Source organism: Macrotis lagotis, chromosome 8, assembly GCF_037893015.1.
Source record: "Macrotis lagotis isolate mMagLag1 chromosome 8, bilby.v1.9.chrom.fasta, whole genome shotgun sequence".
Classification (NCBI taxonomy): Eukaryota; Metazoa; Chordata; class Mammalia; order Peramelemorphia; family Peramelidae; genus Macrotis; species Macrotis lagotis.
The window spans coordinates 151,979,887-152,002,652 of record NC_133665.1 but is presented as its reverse complement, the minus strand read 5'-3'; the positions used below and the strand labels follow the sequence as shown (position 1 = coordinate 152,002,652).

The following is a 22,766-nucleotide window of genomic DNA, read 5'->3' as shown; positions in this document are numbered from 1 at the left end:
TCATATTTGTAATTTCCTCTTATCCTATTTATTTTATTCATTTGAAAGTATTATTATGAGATGTTGCACATAAGCTTCACCAGACTGCCAAAGGAATCATCACACACACGTATATACCCCTTATTTATCAGTTATGCTCTTCAGATCCACTCCAGTGAAATCTATAACTACCATTATGGGATCCATAAGGATGGGGGCAACTTTTACAAGACCTCTTCCAAGGTTGACCCTGCAGGTGTGGACATCACAGTTCACATATTTCTCTAAGACTCTGAGGCCAAACTATTGTTTAGTTTGAAGGGTAAACAGGTGCACCCCAAATTTCAAAAGAGCGTTCTTATGAGAACACAAATGAAGTAACTTCCCCAAAACAAAGTTGACAAACCACTGGCAAGGACATAAACTTCACTTTTTGAACAACTCAAAGCCACGAGCCCACAAGGAGAAGTAAGGAGGGTTCCTCCTAGAAACAGGCAACCTCAGACCTTCTGGTTTGATAGCTTTCCATCTCTTCTGTATGCTTATGTAGTGTCTATTGATTTACTCCTTTCAGGGATTGGGAGTAGACCAAATTTCTATTTGTGATTCTCCGCTTTTTAAAGGCCACTGCAGCCGAATCTTTAAAGAAAAGAAGGGGAGCAGAAGATAGAAAAGCACAGTCAACAGCTGGGGTTTATCTCTGTAATAAGGGTCTCGGGAAGCTGAGGTGACTGCACCCCCCCCCACTCAGGGATGTGAGCAAGACATTCTCAAATGTCACAGTAGAAAATTAATCAGCCCAAGGTTAGACACTCCAAGTGGGCAGAGAGAGGGGGGCTTTTGTCACCTGGGCTTTTGTCAAATGGCTTTCTGGTTCATTTCATTTTATTTTTAAGGGAGTTGAATCCAGAATACCAGATAAAGAAGGTGAGGGTCCCTCCTAGGGCCAAGTCTGGCTCCTGGAAATCTCCATTAAACTCTTGGTGACCTTGTTAAGTTGCAGTTTTTACCTGCCCAAATGACCCAGCCCGGTGGCATTTCATCAGTCCAGGTAGCAAGAAGAACCTAGCAAGGCCTTTATCCTCATTCCGAGATTATGAATTTGACAACGGTCGGTTAGGAGCCTCTCACAATCTCCTTGCCTCCTGAGGCAGACACCTGTGGCTTATTAGAAATAATTTTCTCTGCCTATAAGAGAGTCTTAGGTTGCAAATTAGTTCAGATCCTGACCTGGGATATATTTTATGTTGGCCCACCCACAGGGGACAGGGCTTCTCTCTTGTTTCATTATTTCCGGACTGTTGTTTGAATCTGATTTTCTTCTTTTAAATCAACTAAGGGTATAGGCAGAAATAATGAACTCTGTGCTGCTAAGTTTTGAAATACAGGTTGACCTGCAGGCGCTGAGTAAATGAGGGTCTTGTTAGCAGGGCCTTTGGAGACATGAGACAGTCTCAAGGTTATCGAGTCGGGAATAGACACCTAGTCAAATACACACGCACACACATACACAGATACACACAATTAGAGCTGTTATTTCTGTGATATTAATAGAATGAGAGGGCAAAGAACACTATGACTATTGAGGTTCTGTTTTGTTTTTGTTTCCAATTTAGCTACTGTTTTATTAAGTATTCCTTTGTAAAAGGCATGGCAAGAAAGGCAGCATGGTATCATGGATGGAAGGCCATGCTTAAAGCCAGAAAGACCTCATTTCAAATCCTGTCCCCTGATACAATTGACTGTGAGACCCTGGGAAAGTCAGTCAACATCATCTCTTGGTCTAGGCAATACTATAAGTTGCAGAGAAGGTATGAGCTTAAAAATGATAGAGGGACCTGCCTTACCTGGAAATACTTCATGTCCAAGAAATCACAGGACCAGTTCCCAGCCCTATGTGGAAAATATAGAGGCAGTATAACCTAATGCATACTTAACCATCCTCAAGAGTCAAGAAAATCTTGATTCAAGTCCTGCCTTTGTCACCCTGGGCAAGTCATTTGTCTATCCTTTTAGAGCCAACAGGCAAGTGTCTAAGACTAAACACTGCAGAGAAGGCCAGTTGAATCAATACAGAAGAGTTTCCTTCTGAAAGTTTATATCACATAAGTCCAATCCAAAAAAAAATGGATAAGATATAATGTTAAGCACTGGAAAGACAAAGACAAAATTAAAATATTCTTCATTAGTTATACCACTGTGAGAGAAAGTAGGGCATCTAAACATAAAAAAATACAAAATATTGCAAATTAATTCAGGGATGGGGCAATTGCAAACCAGGTGAATTGACTCAGGCATCATATATAAGTCAATTTTTTCTTCCTTTCTAACTTAAGTAGCCTTTTAATGTATCATATTCCTATTAGTCTAGAACCTCTATTTTTATACTTTCAACATCTTTGACCTGCCTCATCTCCCAGGTCCACCAGGTCCACCAGAGGCCGTGACTATTGATGAAATCACAGATACGACAGCCCAGCTATCCTGGAGGCCAGGAGCAGATAACCACAGCCCCGTTACTATGTATGTCATTCAAGCCAGAACTCCATTTTCTGTGGGTTGGCAAGCAGTCAATACAGGTAACTTGGTTCACCAGCACCGGGAAGTGATCTGTACATGGGGCTCAAGTGACACAACAAATGAGACCTTAACATGAGACCTCTTGAGTCCAGTCTAATATGCAGTAATATGAACAAAAAGCCTTTCACTTACTCTCACTAGTTAGCTACATCCCCCAGAACAATGCACACTCCATGCCTTTTTCTAAGTTCCCTTCCTTATCAAATGGAATAGAATAACATCAGGGATTAGATATGATCTGGCTTCAGATTCTTGGATTCAGATTTACATAAATATGCGTGTTTATATTTATGTATTAATTTTTAAATAAACATGCATATACATGATACATATTTAATATATTTAAATTATGTTTAATATATATTTCCAAAACATGTAATATACACCTATATGTTTAAACTGTGCTTCTATGACAAAATTTCTCTATCTATAAAATGGACAAATTGAGAAATAAATGTATTTTCCCATTTATGAATATAGATAGATATAGATTTATTTATAAATAGAAAAATTTTGATATAGGATCACAGTTTAAAATCAAAACAAACAAAAATTTGATTTTATTGAGTCATTCTTTCACTGAATTAACTGGTTTCCTAGCATATACATAATCAGTATAACCAATCCAGCAAATGAATAATTGAATCATTGGAATATCAGCTGTAGAGGCAGATAGAACCCTAGGGTCCATCTGATCAACTATCCCATTTTATAGAAGAGGAAATCCTGGCAGGCTCAGAGATATAGTATTATTCGGTCAAAAGGTAGAAAGAAGTGGAATTGAAATCTGACAACTGGTCGATTGACTCCAAATCCAATATTCTTTCTACTCTGACAAATTAGTGAAGTGGTTTTGATGACTTTGATGACCCAATAGGTACTGCCTACAGTTGGTCCTGTGGTGGCTTCCAGAGGAGCAGGTTCATTGGCTTTCCTGAATTCATGTTGCTCATGAATCTATGTTGTTTATATGAACACTGTTTTTCTCAGATGTCCAATTGCTAGAATGCTAAGTCATTCAGTTTCCAACTGTGTTAATGGAAGGGTTAATGCATCAGTACAGACAGACAATGGGTTATAACATAACGGAACCAAGAGAATCCATGTCCGAGTCTTACTCTGACATTTATTAGTGATGATCTTGGGCAACTAATTTAACTTCACTCAGCCTCAGTTTTCTCATTGGCAAAATGAAAATAATGACTATTAACACGCACTACCCCACAATGTTGTTTATTTATTAGATAAGCACTACAAACCTTAAAGTGTTGTGTAAATATTAGTTATTTTTATCATTATTGTGAGAACATCACAGACCTGGGAGTCAGGAGAACTAGCTTGTAGTCATTGTCCTCTTATCTACTAATGTTGTGAGATCTTTGGCAACACACCTAATTTGTTTGTCCCTCAGTTTCCACCTTTGTGAAAAGGGAAGAATAAGTTCTGATTTGCCTCCATAAAAAGGATCACACAAGTTTTATCTGAAATAAAATGAGAAACACATCTAGTCATTGTGGAAAAGTCCATTCAATGGTGCAGATAGCAATTAGTCTGTGACTTATTAGACAAGTCATAGGGGTTCAGAGAGAAGTTGTGAAATTTGCCCAGTGTCCCACAGCTAGCAAAACAATATAATAAAATATAATAAGCCCCTATTGGATTCTTATTTATTGTTGAGAATATAAATAAGATAAAGATAGAGTATCCCTGCCCTCCAGGAGTATAGTGTTTGACATAGAATAAGCATTTTATTAATATTAGCTATCATTATTGTAATCTAATTAAAGAAAAAAACATATATAAGGAAGCTGAAAAGGGTGTAGGGGGCAGAGGGACCCAGTGAAGGGACATGATCATGGTGGAATTGAAATGAGGCTGTGCAACTGGTAGAAGATGAAGAGCTGCTATGCTCCTGTGCCCCTTTTAAAATGGAGCTGGGGGGGCTTATACACTACCTTTCAGTCCTCCAAAGGGTCTGAGGTCACTAAAGATCCTCAACAGAACAAGAGTTTGAACTCCAGTCATCCTGATCCCAAGCCCATTACTTTATCCTGCATATTCAAGGATATGAAAACATTTTTGTGGAAACTATAAAGTATTATAAAATTAAAGTAGTATTAGTAATCTATCTCCATTGGCCACTTTGAAGATCCATATCATCAAATTTTAAGATCTAAGATATTTACATAACAATATTCAACCCTGCAGTACAATATATAAGTATCCTTATCCTCATTTGACAGATGGGGAAACTGAGGCTAAGAGAAATTAAATGATTTGCCCAGGGTCATTTGACTAATTCGTATCACAACCAGAATTCATCCTCAGATTGTCTTTATACCATTCCACCAAAACCCATTTGGCTATCCTGAATAAGATAGCAGTCCCACTAACACACTTGTAAACTGGATAAATCAGCATTCCAGAGTTGAGATTTGATGGGTACTTTCTCATAGAGTGCTTGCTAAAGGTCTAAGATCTCACGGTTGGGAGTATTCCCTCTGACAGTGCCAATCACAGTCCATGCCCTCCTGTCTAACCTATATGACTTGTTGAGATCTGCCAAAAAGTTCACCATAGAGATCTATCCATTTTTCTGAAGGACGTCACATTCTCTTCATATTATGACAATCAAAAGTAGAACACATAAGTCATCTCTCAAGTTACTCTGATTCTCACCCCATAACCAGTCTCTCCTTTCTTTTTCAATCATGTTTTCTTTATGACAATTCTTCATGATTCCTTGTTTCTTGTGTCACACCCACTCCTGCCCATCATGTTCCTCTCTATTGCCAAAGAAATTAATGAAAAATAACCCATCTGTTCTTTTCAGTTCCAGAGCTCATTGATGGAAGAACATTCACTGCTACTGTTGTGGGTCTGAATCCTTGGGTTGAATATGAATTTCGTGTTGTTGCAGCCAACACCATTGGAATTGGGGAACCAAGCCGACCTTCTGAGAAACGGAGAACCGAGGAAGCCCGTGAGTAGCACCTAGAATTGCTAACCTAGAGTTTCTAGTGTTCTGAGGCTGTTTTCTGGGGGAAAAGCTGTTTAATTTTCAATATATTTTGGCTATAATGAGGCACTGCGTTAGCTCACCTTTCCCCTTGATAGAATTATAATGGACAGAAAACAAGCTAGTCAGGAAGCAGCTTAGCAGAGGAAATGAGGTCTCAGAGCAAGTGTTCTATTCCCTTGCTTCACTATACACCATCGCATGGCTACATTGCAGAAGCATTGTTATTCACCTTCCTCCCAGAAGTGCTGACTCTTTTCTTCACCTGTACTCTAGCCTCAAACATCCTTCTAACAGGGTGAAAAAAAATCCATTCCAAATAAGGTCATCTCCTCACAATCACTAATGCCACAGAATAACGATTCTACAGATATTTTTTTCACTGACATTTTCTTAGTTCATAAGCTACTCCCAAGGAACTAGACATCAAAACATCCTGTCAATTCAGTCAGCATATGAGTCTGGTTCTCTATGAGCTCACATTCAGCTTTCAGCTTCAGGCAGCCCTGGTTCATGAGGCCATCCCTGGGAGGTCAAGGAAGCAAAGAGTAATCAGAAAAGAAATGAGTCAGGACCATTTATAATGCCATTATTTTTCCCCCACGTGTAAATTGTTGCACTATCTACCCATGCATGGGTCCAAACAGGCCATCAAAGAGCTCCAGAATGTGGACTATGTACGTTCTTATAGAATCTTGCCAAGGTCTGTTTCATTACATTGTCCAGGTGGAAATGAACAGCTCTCACCAGATCAGGGGCCAGATTTATTTAAATCCCAGCTTAATTCATTCACTTGACATGATCATCTTCTTGTCACATGCTCTTTTATTTTTTACAATGTTGAATTTGAATTATGATTTATTAGTATTATTGATTCCTCTCAATAATCCTGAGGAAGAGGAAACCAGTATCATCTCCCCTCTTTTACAGAGAAAACGGGGGTCCAAAGAGATTAAACCCAGTGAGCCAGTGGTCAACCCCTGTCCATCACATCCTTCAAGACCTGGCTCAAAACTCACCTTCTTCAGGAAGTCTTCCCTGATTAATCCCACCCCAACTCTGATCACTCCTGTACAATGGAACCCTGCTGCATTTACACATTCAATCTGTACTGTAGCATTCTGACCTCATTGGTGTTGTTTTGCGATGGATCTCATGTGACGGGTATTTCTATATGTTCCATCACCCCACCTAGAATGGAAGCTCCTTGAGGGCAGGGTCTCTATTTTCCATTTCTCTTGTAAACCTCCACAGTGCTGAGTAGTTCTTAATAAATACTTAATTACTTAATTAGTACCTGAATCTCAGTCCTTTCCTCATCACATGGAAACACTCAGGTTTTTGAGACAACAGTGAATTTTCAAGCAGACATATCAAACAAACAGCTGTACCTTGTCAAATTGGAAGCAGGTAATTAAGAGTAATTTCCTTGGCACATCTCACTTTCTAATAGCGACCAAACCACTCCATTGATGATTAGTCTCTGGTCTCTGCAGTGAAAGTTCAAGGAGTTGCCATCACTGGCCCTCTGCATCATACTAACTGTTTAAAGTGAGTCACAAAAACTGGCTGACCTTCATGGAACTCGGTTGTCTTTTCCCCATGACCTAACTTGCTTTTTGTCTTCTGTACAGTCCCCGAAGTCACCCCAGCTAACGTCAGTGGAGGTGGAGGCAGCAAATCTGAGCTGGTCATAACTTGGGAGGTAAATGAATCACAGGACAAAGGGAACATAAATTAATTGGAACTGTTGTATTATTTTTCTCTTTGCAAAGCTTTGCCATAAAGTTCCCTTTCCCTCTCTGCCTGGCAGCTCAAAGGGTACTTGAGATACTCAGCTTCTCTGACATATCACTACTGGTCAGTGTAGAAAGACTGCACCTGCCCAAGCAAGTGTCGAAGCAAGTCTTTTAATATGATTCATTCATTAAAAAAAAAAAGAGGGGAGAAATGCAAGTAAAAAATATTAACGGAGACTTGGTGCTGAGAAAACCATTTTTTTTCCCTTTTCTTCTTGAACTGCTGTGTGATAGATTGAATTAAAATGAAGGTGAGCAATAGATCTGGCACACTGGCATGATTTCCTAGCCATTTGCTATTGGAAAATTTAATGCTGCCCCAGCCATCAACTATGAGGGAATGTTTTAAGAAACCTGGAGGAAGATTAGTCACCAATTTATTAAAAATTGATTTTTAGGGGGGGCTTTCTAAAAGGTTTTCAATGCTGTTGAAGGATTCCAGACAACAGCCCTAGAAATTAAAATCCTCCATTTATCCAATGGGACAGCACCATTAGCAGCCATAGAAATCATTCACCTTCTAGCTACATGCTTCAACTACTGAAAACCAATTCTTGGAACTAGGAAGCCAGTTACTCTCTGATTTACATTATATTAGGGGGCTCTTTAGTTGCAACAGCAGGATGGATACTGATTTGCTTTTTTCACCCAAAGTTCTTGGGTGACAATATAAATGTGATTGGGTTTGCTCTATACACCAAAGGGCCAGAAGGTAGCCAGAGAATTTTCATATGTTGGATTCTCCCATCAGTGAGTACTAGTAGTCAGAATTCTTTTTATCAGCATGTTTGATGAGTCTCCTGGACATTTGGCACCTAATGAATAGTGAGGGAAGAGAAATGCTCTATGTTCAAATAGTGGGCAGTCAAAAGTTCAGGAAAACCCTTAAGGAAATATGTATTCATACATATGTCCATATTACCTAGAGGAAAGAGCCCTGGAAAGTCAGAAGCACTTTTTTCTACTTCTGACTTGGTCATTGACTTTCTAGGCAAACTAGAGTATTATTAAAACATAGTACCATAGAGTTGCTTAGAAAGGATGTCAGGGGTCTCAAGTCCAAAGGCTTCTCTTTTTTTCTTTTCTTTTTTATAATAATTGAAAGGGAAATCCCAATTTCATCATATGTAAAATGACTTGATGGTCTTTTCCTTTCCAACTTTCCTAGCCAACTTTCTTTTCTACTCACTGTCCTGATAGGAATAGTGCTGCACACTTTTTTTATTGTCAGAAAACATTAAGTTTGAGTTCTGGCTCTGTTATGTTCTGATTATGTGAGGATTGACAAGTCGACACCCTGAACCTCAGTTTCTTCATCTATAAAGTACAGATTAACTCATATAACATCTCCTTCTGAAAGTCTTTTTCTCTTTATAGTGTGCCTCACTACTATCCTGCCATAGATACTGTGTGTATTTGTGGGAAGGAGGCAACCAGATATTTAGAACATTTTATATAAAATATCTTTGCCATGTTATCTATGAATAGTAGTGGCTGCCCTGTGGGAACCCAAACTGCCAATTCAAGTTGGGAAATGCTATTACTTCTCCTTCTCATTCTCCTCCTCATGTTCTTCTTTCTTCTGTAAAACCTGAAAATTTAGGGTTAAAATAAAATGTCAAAAAATATAGATTAGACATTTACCAAGAAACCTATAGGAGGCAGTCATCTATCCAAGATACCTACCCAGAGCAGAGGGAGAAGGGAGTATTTATATATAAACAGACTAGCATTCCATTTCTTATAACAAAAAGAAATCAGATTTTTTTTAAACTAGGAATATAGGTTTGAAATACTTATTAAACTTTCTCACTCCTTCTTCTCTTCCTCCTTCCCTTGCCACATGGCCTTCTCTTCACTTGGGGCACCATACTTGTGGGTATTCTGGACATAAGAATGTAATTTCTGGTCACTCATATTTTGTAAGCTATTAGGGGGTATTGTGTAGATATTTTTTTAAGGTTCTTGTTTTTTCTGAAAGGCTAGGACAATTTATTTTTCTTCTACACAATTTTCATTTATGATTTCTTAAAATATAGCTCTAAAAAAAGACTTTAACAAAGTCCATTGTGATTCAAATGGACTACTTAAATAGCCTTTAAAGCATGTTAAATCACTCTGGTTTTCACTGAATGACCAATAATAATCCCCAACCCAAGTCTCAGTTGTTCATTGTTTAGGTTTTGAGGGTTTAAAATGGGTGTTTTGTGATGTAAACTAGGCCATTTTTTTGTCTCAATTCTTCCTTAATCTTTCCTAATTGAACATGAGGGTTGCCTCAGATAAATTTAAGATCTAGAAAAAGACTTTACTTTAAAATGACTAAGGGCATCCACTGCTTCCTGGGCCATTGCCAATCATCTTGACTTTTGTCTTACCACTGAACTCTGATGACTGGAGGAGAAAATGAGGTTGAGGACTTTGTGCAGTTTTGCCTCACTTAAATCCATTACATTTGTGAGTTAAAACATCACCTTTGTGATGTCTTTGATCCTCTTTAAAAACAAGAAAGAACAAATGCAAAAGTGAAGATACACCACCTAGATCATAGATCATAGATCATGGGATTTTAGATCATAGCTTGAAAGCTGGAAAAGACCTTAGAAGAGACCTCAATAATATATTAACAATATATAGTTAATATTAATATGCTATTAATAGTATTACTAATAGTGATATCCGAGTAATATACTTAGTCATTAGTTATAATAATATTCTAATAATAATAGCAATTATTATTCTTAATAACATATAATATAGTACATAGTAACATAGTATATTATTAAAATATACTTTATATATTAGATATAATAGAAAATAAAATCATATTAATATACTATAGTACTATATTACAATATTGACATAAAATTCTATAGCACTTTCTATATTTTGTTATATTATCTGCTATATTATATAGAATAAAATATATACTATTTGTCCTATATATAATTTATAGTAAAATCATATACATATGCTATAGAGTATTGAATTATAATATAGCAGAATTGTTTTATGCTATAATATATTGATATAATTTTATTATAAATTATGTATAACATATAGCATAATATACCTTCATATAGTATATGTCACTAGTATTAGTTCTTAACAGACATTAAACATATTATATCATTAATAACATACCCTCATATTACCAATAGTGATTAATACAGGTACTAATGATAGTAACATTACCTAAAAAAAGTTCAGAAAAGAACAAAATGAACTAGCACCCCCCCAAAAGATCATTGCTAATTCTGAATTCCCTCTCCCTTCCTTACCAGACTGTCCCTGAAGAATTACAAAATGGAGGAGGTTTTGGATATGTGGTGGCATTTCGACCCTTTGGCAAGGTGAGCTGGATGCAGACTGTGTTGGCTTCTGCAGATGCCTCCAGATATGTGTTCAGGAATGAGAGTCTACCTCCATTCTCCCCCTATGAAGTGAAAGTGGGAGTCTACAACAACAAAGGAGAAGGTTCTTTCAGTCCAGTCACAGTAGTATATTCTGCAGAAGAAGGTATGTTATGGCGTGTGGTCAAGTTCTTTTCTTCTTTGACCAGTGTCTTAATGTTTGATGATGGATGTTTGATCCTAATTTTGGTCCTTTTCTTCATAGCCATGAAAAAGTTTGCATTACACCTTTAAGTTAAAAGTTAGAGGTAATTAAATACTAAGAAAGTCAACAAAATCACATATTCCAAATAGTATTCATATGTATATAATTGAGAGGTTTCAAAGGAATTTAACATAGATCCATGTAGCATGTAGCATGAGAGAGAGACATGGTATAATGGAAAAAGTATATACCTGACCTTGAAACCATGAAGACCTGACTTTCTAGTCTTGACTACAATGCACACTGGGTATCTTACCCTGGACAAGTCATCTAAACTTTAAGTGGTCTGGGCAGTTTACTAAACTATAATTTGAAGAGGTGTTGACCTATATTGATTTCCTTATCTGGGACTTTCTTGGGCTAATTAAATCACAAAACCAATCCTTAGCCCTATAATTTATTATATGTTGTTGATCTTTCATTGGTGAAGAGAACCATGGTATCAGGAAGATGATGTCATGACTTAAAAGGGCAATGGATTTAAGTGAGGGAGAGCTGTGAAGGATCACCAGCCCACTTTTTTTCTCTAGAGCCATAAGATATAGATCAAGACAGCTTGGGGATGACTCCATATAGGGGATATATATTGGGAGAAATATTGGTTAAAAATATACATGTATGTAGGTAGGTATATACGTATATATGTGTGTGTATGTATATGTTAGAAGACCTCAGTTCTAGTTAAAAGTAATAGGAAAATTATAAATCTTTAAAAACTTTTGAAAAGGAACAAAATATTGATCCAGTATTGGATTTCTTCAGTATTAGAAGAAATGCCCCAAATGTTTACACCTAAAAAAAAGTGAGAGTTAGGCTCCATAATGGTAGTTTGGCTTCATGGATAGTGAGTTGGCCATGGAAGAAAATCTGAATCCAAGTAATACCTCTGACATATACAGATTTTTGTGAGTCTAGACAAGTCACTTAACCTCTCTGTGTCCCCCAAGCATGCCTGTAAGATAATGAATTTGCCTACCAATCTGCACTGGAAGAGGAAGTTCCTCAGAGAGATTCTTTACACTGATGATTCCAACTCCAAGACTTTATCCACTAAACTATGCTGCCTCTGGTTCTTATTATGATGGTCTTCAGTAGTGATTCTTAACCCTTCTTATACCATGTACCCTTTGGGAGTCTAGTAAAGACTATGGACCCATTTTCAGAATCATATTTTTCAATGAATAAAATAAAATCTATGGAATTACAAATAATTATATTGAAAAAGATGTAAATCTTCTCCTATCTCAGTTCATAAATCCCTGAAATATATAAACATGAGGTTGAAAACCCCTAGATGTTTGAATTGCTTGACAGGGTTGTTAATATATATCAGTACCACTCTTAGGAAAGGGAATAGATAATTATATAAAAATGGTTCTTGAGCTTAATCTCTAGGTCATTTCCCAAGGTCCATTGCTTATAGAGGGCCAAGGGAATTAGTAGCACTGAATCAAATGGATACATTGAATAAAAAATTTCATCCACAAAAATATTCATTTGCCTCTGAACAAACTGCTCACAGATGTATGGATATCCCAAACACTTTTGGTCTAGCTGTTTAGATCAGTGATGTATATATATATAGAAAGCCCATCATGGGATATTGTGACAGGTGAAAGCCCAAGGGACATGATTTCTGGGTAATCATTTTATTAATTATGGCTAGCAAATAATTATTAAAAGAATGGTCATTTGACTTTCTGTCATAAATCAAAGACTCCCTCATGGAGACCCCTTGATACTTATATACCCTTGGAATAGTAGGTATTCCAAACAAGCAGAAATCAACCCTGATAGGTTAACAATTAATGAGAGAATTAATTGAATTAATGAAAAGTGGACCTATACTAATGATGGACTAGGTAGGTGACCGATTATGTCACTCTTACTCCTCTCTTCCCAAACTACTTCATACCTTTGGACAATCTAGGGATCTTCCTCCACCTTAACCTAAACCTGTTTGGCCAGAATTCATATAGATTAGATTCTCTTTATAAGGTCTTCTTTAGTTGGGGTAAGAACTCCACCTATGGCATTGAGGTAAGAATTCCACCTAATATGGTCTGGTGGGGTAAATTTGGGGGCAAGGTCAGAAACGTTCTCAAAAGTCTGGACTTTGAATGAGGAAATAGGAAGAAAAAATATGGATTTCCCTCCCCCCCAATATTAATTTGAGGGAAATAGTCATTTCTCACATTCCCCCATTTGATTCTATTGAGCCATATGGTCTCCTCAAAGAATCACTAACTGATATGGCATCATCAAGGGTATCTGACTATGAATTTTATGATGGGCAACAATGTAAGGGCAAAAGACAGAAAGACTGATCAGCATATTGACAAGGCCAAAAGATAACAGTCCCTTTTGGCAAGTAGTCCTTACAAATAAAAAAATGTATAGTGAAAAAGCAAATAGGCAAAAATAAATAAAGTTGTCCATTTTATAGAGCCAAATCCTAACACTCAGAAGCTTCTGCTTCTCTGGAAACCTTTGATACAGCCTTCTGGTTTAGGTGAAGTCTCAGAGCTGTTCCCAGCTAGCTGACTTCTCTGGTTTGGGTTACTTGTAAAGATTCCCTTCTCTGATAAAAAATTCCTACAGAATTAGTCTTAACATAATTTTACATTTATTTTTACCAACAACTAAGTCTCTACCATTAGAAAGTTAAATTTAGAAACTTTTAGATCAGAGAATTTACGTTTTTAGGTTAGTCGCTTGTTATATTGATGTATCTAACAAACTCTAATACAAACCAAAAATTAGAATCTCATTTTTATACTGGGCTTTGTTCATTCCCCCATGAGAAGGATGAGATTCTGCTAAGGAATTAGTAATAGAACACTTTTTATAAGATGTACTTTAATTAATTTTGTTAACAGTTGCCAGGTCAACTACCATTATAACAAGAGATGTTGGAATGAAATGTATAAATATATAATTTAAGAACAGTACTTATTAATAAGTTATTTATAATAAAACATTTTCAACTTTTAACCATGTTCAAAAGAATAACCCCTAGTAATAGTGGATCTCTCTTTAAGTGAATGTCTTTTTCAGGCAAAAGATAGACCACAACCAGTCTTTTGAGATAACTAATTGTGCTGAAATCCTTTTCATTAACACAGGATTGAGACAGTTATGATATTAACCTCACTAAATAACAGAACTATGTCCTGGTTTCACAAGTCTTCACATCATTGCCTAATTATTCCCATACCATTTTGTATATATTTTCTACATAACTAGAAACAGACAGATGGCAAGGTTACATAATTATTTACTTAGTTGATAAGAATATAGGGAAAAAAACTAAAATTCTGGACTTATATTTGCATCTTCTACAGTGACATGATTATAGACATTTTTCACAAAAGAAGAAGAGGGACATAGCCTATACAGTAAGGGAAAATGTTTCACTATCTTAATGTCAGTTCCAGAGCAGAATCATATAGCTAACCAATTGCATTGAACAACGTTTAAAGCCAGCCAGGTGAAATAAGAATTCCTCCTAGGTAAGATGGTTTAAGTGTGTTAAATTTTGGGGTAAGATCAAAAAAATAGAAAGAAAAAAAAATCTTGGATCCCTTGTGATTAATTGATTTTTAAGATGAGAGACAAATAATCATTCCTGATAAGATTAAGACTTTTTTCATGTCCTTAGAACCAACTAAACCACCACCCAGCATCTTTGCCAGGAGCCTCTCTGCCACAGACATTGAAGTTTTCTGGTCCTCTCCCCTAGAGTCACTTAGCAAAGGACGAATACAGGGTTATGAGGTAAGAAAAATACATTTTCTATGACTCAAGAGGAATAAGTAATTTTAAGTGTGAAATGTATGATATCTGATAAGAGGGCACAAATAGCCACTTAAAAATACATGTTTTAGAGACCCAGCTACTGACTGAGAATAAGCTAAAGACATAAGATATGGCAATGAAGGTGGGGGAGAGAGCTTCATTTTTCCCTGGAGTTGCTTTTGGTATTCTGATACACACCTGTGCATATAAAGCACTTATTCACTAGATCATTAGTGCAGTAGATTCTCCTGGAAGAACTGGGAGGAAGAACTACTAAAAACCAATATGTAATATTGACATTAATGTTGCTTTTGCAGTAGCTTTATTTATGTATTCTATACATAGATGTACATGTATACATAAACAGATACTCATTGGCAAAATGGTATGAGAATGTCTATGTTGCGTGAGCATAAGTTAAAAGCAAAGTATTTAATGAAACCACTCTGTAAGAGTCCAATTTCCCATCCTGGAATACAAAAGAACTCTGGAAAAATGAGCAAAATTGGGTGTTCATTATTTTAGATGAATCCAAGGGAGAAATATAGTTTATCGGAGCAGCTAAAGCCAAGCCCTTGAAAGAGCCATTTAGACAATGGTGTTCAAGACCACTTCTAACTTAACCAATCAACAGAGTTACCTCAAGGACACCACTGGAAATATTTATAGTGGGTTTGAATTCCTGAACTGTTCTGTCATTTTTTCCCCCCAGGTTAAATACTGGAATCATGATGATAAAGAAGAGAATGCTAGAAAAATAAGAACAATTGGAAATCAAACATCAACAAAAATAACCAATTTGAAAGGCAGTGCTTTATATCATCTGGCTGTCAAGGCCTACAACACCGCCGGTACTGGGCCCTACAGTGTGACCGTCAATGTGACAACCAAAAAACCACGTAAGTCCACGCAATTTAGAAGTAAGTCTGCCATGTTTCCTCTTTCATGAAGATCACAGAATTGGTCCCATGTGATTATTTGAGTTCCTAGTTCCATAAAAATATGCATTTATGTGGATTTTTATGCTGCTGTCTGATCCTTTGGTAATACTATCAGACAGATCTAGGTTTCATTTATCTCATCAATGAGTGTTACCTCTTCTAGCAGTAGATGTTGGGCAGCCAACTGAATCCTTTTCCATTTGCAGTACTGTGTCATGTCAGAGTTTTAGTGACCTTGGAGATACATATTAGTGCAATTGCCCATTAAATTGCCTCCACTTTAAGATTCTAGTAAGGAACACATCCATCAGAAAATATTGAAACTTAATAATCTATGACTTCGTCTATCTTAATTTTTAGCACCAAGTCAACCCCCTGGAAACATCATATGGAATTCATCTGACTCCAAAATTATACTGAATTGGGATCAAGTCAAAGCCTTGGACAATGAATCTGAAGTAAAAGGATACAAAGTGGGTAACTAATTCACAAGACCAATAATGAGACTGTTTTCTCAGGACCATTGCCTTTCTTTTGACATAGATGAAATGTGTAGTGAATATTCCAGAACTTGTTCATCTATACTTCAAAGCCAAAATGTGGCTCTCTGCCCAAAACTGAATCACAGACAAATGGGTCATTGCAGTGGGCCAAGATGTATTGAATTGAATGACCTAATTTAAGCAGGCCAAATCAAAATAGTCTCAGTGTCCTTTTCTGGATTTTCAAACAAGTCATAAAGTCTCTCTTTCAAAATTTTACATTCATTGTATATTTCCTGTGAAATTATTTTTTATTTTCTATGAATAGTAATGCAGTTCCAAATATTGCTGGTGGTTGATCATTTTTGTTGGTATGTCTATTCCGATAGTGGACGATTTTTATGTGGAAATGAGAGCACTCATTCACTTGATCACTCAAGCAGTGCTAAGGTACTGGAAGAACAATATAGAACCATTGAAAACTATAGTCATTATAGTATGTTGACATTAATAGTGATTTTCAGCAGCTTTGTATGATTGCTTCCAAAAAATCAGAATGTAAATTTAAAGTGGTACATTGGAGGGAATACAGGATTTGAAGTCAGAAAATCTGGCTTTTGAGGCCTGACTCTGCCATTTATTCTCCATGGGATCATAGGCAAGTCATTTGACCTTATATAGACCCTATTTCTCATCTATAAAATCAGAGGATATCAATGAAAAGCTGATCAATGAACCTGTTTGCTAAATTGTTCTGAAAAGTAAGACACAACAAGAGAGAAGATAAATAATTTACCCAGAACTCTTATTTATCCAAATAAGAAAGAAGAAATTTTTTAGAGCCAATGAAAAATTACCCACCTTTCTAAAATAGATATTATATAGAAATTTCCATAATAAGAGATTGTCTGATGATTTCAGATAGCATCTGAAGAACACGGTGGTTAATAGATAACAAAGTAATTATTAAAACCAAATTAATCTCAAGTGAAGGTGGTATAAATGGAAGCTTACTGAGTGTGATTGAGAGGTACCAGGAAGGTCTGTCTGTCTCTGGACATCAACCTCAATCAGGTGTCATAGTGTTCAAGTTTACATAGTTAGAAATGCATTCCATTTCATTAAGTATTGACCTCTTCATTTGGTGTTCTGTTTGAATGCAAATATTCCTAGTAGAGTGATATTATAGAAAGAACACATAGCTAGAAACAGAAAACCCTAGACTTAGAAATAGGAAGAAAGGATCTAGACTTGAATTGAGGGATGATCTGAGCTCAAATCACCTATGTGACAAAGGAAGGCACTTAACCTATCTGAGTCTTAGTATCCTCATCTGTAAAGAGAGAATAATAGCAGTGCTTATCTCAAAGGATTGTTGTGAGCATCAAATGGTATGACATACATAAAGTTTTTTTAAACTTCAAAGTGATATGTAAATGCCACCTATTACTATTTTTAGTCTAATCCTGCCTCTGTCACACACTAGTAGGGTTAATGAGAAAGCCATCGAAACTCTAATCTGAGTTTCATGGTCATAAAACTGTAGTGTTGAAAGGGATTTCAGAAGAGGTCTCCCTTGTATCTACCTAGCCAATCCCCCATTCAGCACTGGCACTAAATGATCATCTGGTCTTCCTATAAAAACTGCACAAGAAGAGAAACTTCTGCCTCTTGGGACAGCTGATTCCATTTGGATGTATCTAATTATTAGGAAGGGAGCTTCATTTGATTAAAGGATCTATCTTTCTGAAAATTTTACTCATTGACCCTAGTTTTAACCTTAGGACAAATAGCACTATCCTCTATAATGCTTCCAATTTGTTGATATCTTTAACAAAAAGAAGTGCCCAGAATTAGTTAGAATTACCCAGATATAACCTGTATGAGATCAGTCTATCGCTTCCCTGTTTCTATGCTTCTCTCTTTGCAGTCCAAGATCAAAGTAACTCTTTTACTAGTGGAATCATCTTTTTTGGAATCACCTTTTTTCCAAATGAAATGCCATCTTACTATACCTCCCCCATACTGTATTTGTAAAGTGATCTTTAAGAATAGAACATAATATTTATCTCTATTTAATTCATCTCATTGTATTGTACAATGATCTTGTTAGCTACTCTCTGTGACTTAACTGCATAGGACTTACCACCCCTCCACCCCACCCCCCTGCACCCCAACCTACCCACCCCTATTCCCTGCACCTTTGTGTCATTTGCAAATTTGAGAAACACCTATTTACTTAAAACATAGTTAAACGTTTTAGTAGCTGATGTCCATAGATGAATCCATGGGACACCTTACTAGATACCTCCCACAAAACTGACATCAAGTCATTAATAGTGGCTCTTTGGCTTTGCTTGTTCAAGCTGTTTCTCAAGCCATCTCATTGCATTGTCATCTAGACCATATTTCTTCATCTCTCTACCAGGTCAACATAAAAATCTATCAAATGCTTTGCTGACCTGAAAGTGAACTATATAAATATTTAGCCATAAACTAGTCTAATAATACCATCAAAAAAGGAAATGAGGAGTTCAGTATGACCTATTCATGATGAAGCCATGCTAACTCTTTATGATTGTTTCAATCGTTTTTGCCATGTCTGACTCTTTGTGATGCCTTTGGAGATTTTCTTGGCAAAGATACTCCAGCTTATTTTACAGACAAAGAAACTGAAGCAATCAGGATTAAGTGACTTTCAAGGGTCACTCAGTATTTGAGACCATACTGAACTCAGGAAGATGAGTCTTCCTTGACTCTAGGCTTGCTGTGCTACCTACCTGTTCTCTTCTCTTCTTTGTGACTATTACATCCATTTCTAAATGTTTACAAACCATTGCTTTACTGGTTTGTTTTCTATTTTGATCAGGAAGCAACATAAAATACAAAACTCTGTAGTTTGTAGGCTCAATTCTCTTTCCTTTTTTTCAAAAATTTGGACATTTTTCAAGTGATATGTCATTTGATCATCACAACATCCCTGCAAGGTAGGTGTTATTAAGACTTCTTTTGTGTAAAAGAGGAAATTATAAAGGGATGCACACTGGGTCACAGCAAGAAAGTGTTTGAGGCCAGATTTGAACTCACTCCAGGATCAATAGTCTATCCATTACATCATCCCACATCCTCCATAACTTTCTGAGATCATTGAAAATGGCTCAGTGGCCCTATCTACCCATCCTTTCTTCTTCTATAATGAGACAGTTGATTAGATGATTCCTAAACTCCCTCCTCACTCTAAAATTATATGATTCTCTGAGTTGTTAATGCTGAAATATGAACTAGCTTATCATATATCTGTCCATGTGGGGTAGCGGAAGGAAGCATCATTGGTACAAGGGAGGTGGAAGAGAACACCAAAGAGTAGAGATGGTGAAAAAGAGTTTTCTACTTCCAAGTTTTGCTGAGGCACTACCACTTTTGAGAATTAAAGAGATTGGAATGCAAATATGAAATCGCTGGAAACCAAGGAGGTTTAATAGGAAAGTTACAAAACCAAGGGAAAAATAAATTATTTCCCCCAAACTCCCATTTTTCTAGTAAAGAAAGGTAAGAAGCACACTGCAGAAAGCTTCAGAAGTCCATAGAAAGTAATAAGTGTTCAGCCAGGGAATCTTTAGTAGAAAATAAAATCTGAGGACTTTTTCAAGGGGAGTGATGAGAGAAGAGCTGAAGGCTAATGAGCTACTAAATTATTTGTTAGGGCTTTCAGACTTTGAAAAGTGCAGTGATGAAAAAGTGAAGTGGAATTTTTTGTTTTGAGTGAACTGGCTTTAGAAAATTACTTGATTTTCTTTTATCAGGGGAAAAAAAAAGACGCCAGAGGTAATAATTGGTAATGATTACTGGCTACCACTTTTTTTTTAAATAAGCTATTTTTTCCCTTCTGAAGCATGTTTATGTAGTGAAAAGAGTACCAGATGGTGTCATTCATTCATTTAGCAAATATTTACACCTGCAACAAACACAGGCATTGCTATGTGCTAGACACTGGGAATAGGCGTAGGGACTGGTCCTGTGGTTTTATTGATGTGAAATTCTGAAAGTTAACCATTGCAAATTAGTACCTTCTTCACAGCTTTTAGTCCTAAAGTGAAGCCTAAAAGATAATATGTCAAAGACAGGACTCAAACCCAAGTTTTCCTAATTCTAAGATCAGATCTTTATCTGTCCTCTCTCATTGTCTCTCAAAGACAGGATACAAGACATAAAAAGAAAGTTCCTGCCATCATGGATTTTGTAGTCTACCAGGAAAGATGCAGTGGATAGGTGGTATAGGGGAGAGCACACCAGTTCTAGAGTCAGGAGGACCTGGGTTCAAATCTGACCTCTGACTTTTGATACTTACTAGCTAGTGTGACCTTGGGTAATTCATTTACCCCTGATTGACTCCCATCCAGGGCCCTGATCCATATCTGGTCATTAGACCCAGATGGCTCTGGAGGACAAAGTGAGGCAGGCAACTTAGCACTGCCCCTCCTCACTCAAATCCAATTCTCTTAATCATCTTGGCATCACCTTCCTGATGCCACGGTCTTCTTTGAGAACAAAGGACAAATTTCCTCCCCATCATCATTCTACTAGGGAAGGCACAACATATAAATTAGTAATCTCAAGCTGAAGAGAGGAAGGACAGAGCACTATCTTCTTTTGCTCCAAAATCAGAGATCTACCAACTATGCTATACTATCCCTGCTCAACTTCACTAAGTCAGTACAGAAAATACCAGTTCCTCTCATATCCCCCAAGTCCCATTGTTTTATCTTTATTATTTTTTAAGTTACAAAATTTCTTTCCATCCTCCCTTCCCACCCCACTCTCCTCGGTGGCAAACAGGTCAAGTCCCATTTTTTTAATGTAGAAAATATTTTACCTGAGTTTTCTGGATGCTTTGACCCATTCTACATTCTATATTAGTTGTCTGGATAGTCTGAAAGGCACAGGCTAACTTTTTAAGATTTAGAGTTTGAAATATTTCAACCTTCCTGGTACTTAAAGCAGAAGCAGCAGGAAATGGCTCTTCCACCATCCTGCCCCCAATTGTATCCCACCTCCTTTCCATAGATTTAATGTCACCTTTGACTTAATTAGATAAAGGTTTTTTTCTCCCCAGCTTCCTGTAAACCTGACCAGAGCTTTCTTTGAGATGTTGTTAGATCTCTGATTTATATGATGTGGGGTATCATGTCCCTGCTCTTACTAGTAGGAAGAAGTCTCCCCAAATATAGCATAGAAATAGAGACTAGACATGATCACAAAGATCTGGGTTTGCATCCTGCTTCTGATATTTATAAGCTATGTACCCAAGGGCAGACGGTTTTTATCTCCTCCAAGCCTCAGTTTCTCCAGTTATAAACTGCAGCTCATGATACCCATAGGATCTGCCACACAGGGGGATCAAATGAAACAATAGATATGTAAAGAACTCTGCAATTCCTATAGCCCCTCTACAGATGTTAGCTATCTGTATTACAGTAGTTTTTTTTTTTCCCTAGCTGTGTACAGTAGTTTTTTTTTTCATTTCTTCATTGTAAGCCTGGGTTGGATCTCTCTATTTCTTCATCATCATGGGTAAATCCCATCGAGGAGACTCTACCAATGAACTTGGGTACCTTCTCTGTGACTTATCATGTTAGCCAGTTCTTTGGAGTGCTGAGAGGTTACATGTCAACCAGTATTATAACCCAGACCTTCCTGATTTCAAGGCTGACTCTATCCACAGTGCCATGCTACCTCTCATTGAGAACCATGTGGCTAGAGTTGGCACCAGGCTTATGAGAAGGTGTGAAATGTTCATTGGCCTGTGTCTGGCTGTTATTCCACTCTGTCAGTGAGCAGAGAACCAGAGGTATCCAGAAAGGAAACAAGCCTATATTCTAAGCATCGTACTAAACATACAGTATGATCAAATATTATATCATTTGATCCTCACAACAATCTTGGTGTTATTATTTTTCATATTTTGCAGTTGAAGAAACTGAGGCAAGAGACATTATATGACTTGGCTATGGTCACACAGCTAGTACATGAGGCTGGGTTTGAACTCAGGACTCTTAGATTCCAGATGCAATGATCTATCCTTTGACACCTAGCAGTCTCCTAGGCTGTCAAGCCCTAGAGCATAGACTTTGAGTAGGAGGAGACTATAGAGTACCCGAATTTTGGATATGAGGCCAATGGATCAGGGCAGGGTCCATCTATCCATGAGCCACCCCACCTCCAGGAAAGAAGAGGTCCAAATGCCAGTCTTCCACTAGAGAAGCCAATTTCATCACAGGGTGCAAATGAATTTTCAAACTAGGTTCACCCTGTTATTTTTTCCCCAGGAAATTTTTCTTTTGGGAGTGGAATTTATACCTTAAATTAGTTGAATTTCCTGATACCTGGAAAGGATGGGAGGTAAATCAAAGAAGCAATTTATCCCAGAAGTTGGGATGTGATTCTGCATCTGATAAACCAGCTTGTTCTCCCAGAGCCCTGGAATGAAAAATTTTGACATCTCTAAATAAACCAAGGGATTTATTGGTGCATAGTCATTAGTAAGGACTAA

General features: G+C 37.0%; 1 protein-coding gene across 2 annotated transcripts in view; it reads left to right on the top strand.

Moving 5' to 3' along the window:
* LOC141494999 (contactin-4) overlaps window positions 1-22,766 on the top strand; it is a 582,571-nt gene that overhangs the window by 551,720 nt on the left and 8,085 nt on the right. For both annotated transcript variants that reach the window (XM_074196081.1, XM_074196080.1), the window contains 7 exons: window positions 2,400-2,558; window positions 5,393-5,542; window positions 7,213-7,283; window positions 10,662-10,896; window positions 14,657-14,772; window positions 15,506-15,692; window positions 16,095-16,207. In XM_074196081.1, coding sequence (XP_074052182.1) covers window positions 2,400-2,558; window positions 5,393-5,542; window positions 7,213-7,283; window positions 10,662-10,896; window positions 14,657-14,772; window positions 15,506-15,692; window positions 16,095-16,207 — 1,031 coding nt within the window. The remainder of the gene's footprint in view (window positions 1-2,399; window positions 2,559-5,392; window positions 5,543-7,212; window positions 7,284-10,661; window positions 10,897-14,656; window positions 14,773-15,505; window positions 15,693-16,094; window positions 16,208-22,766) is intronic.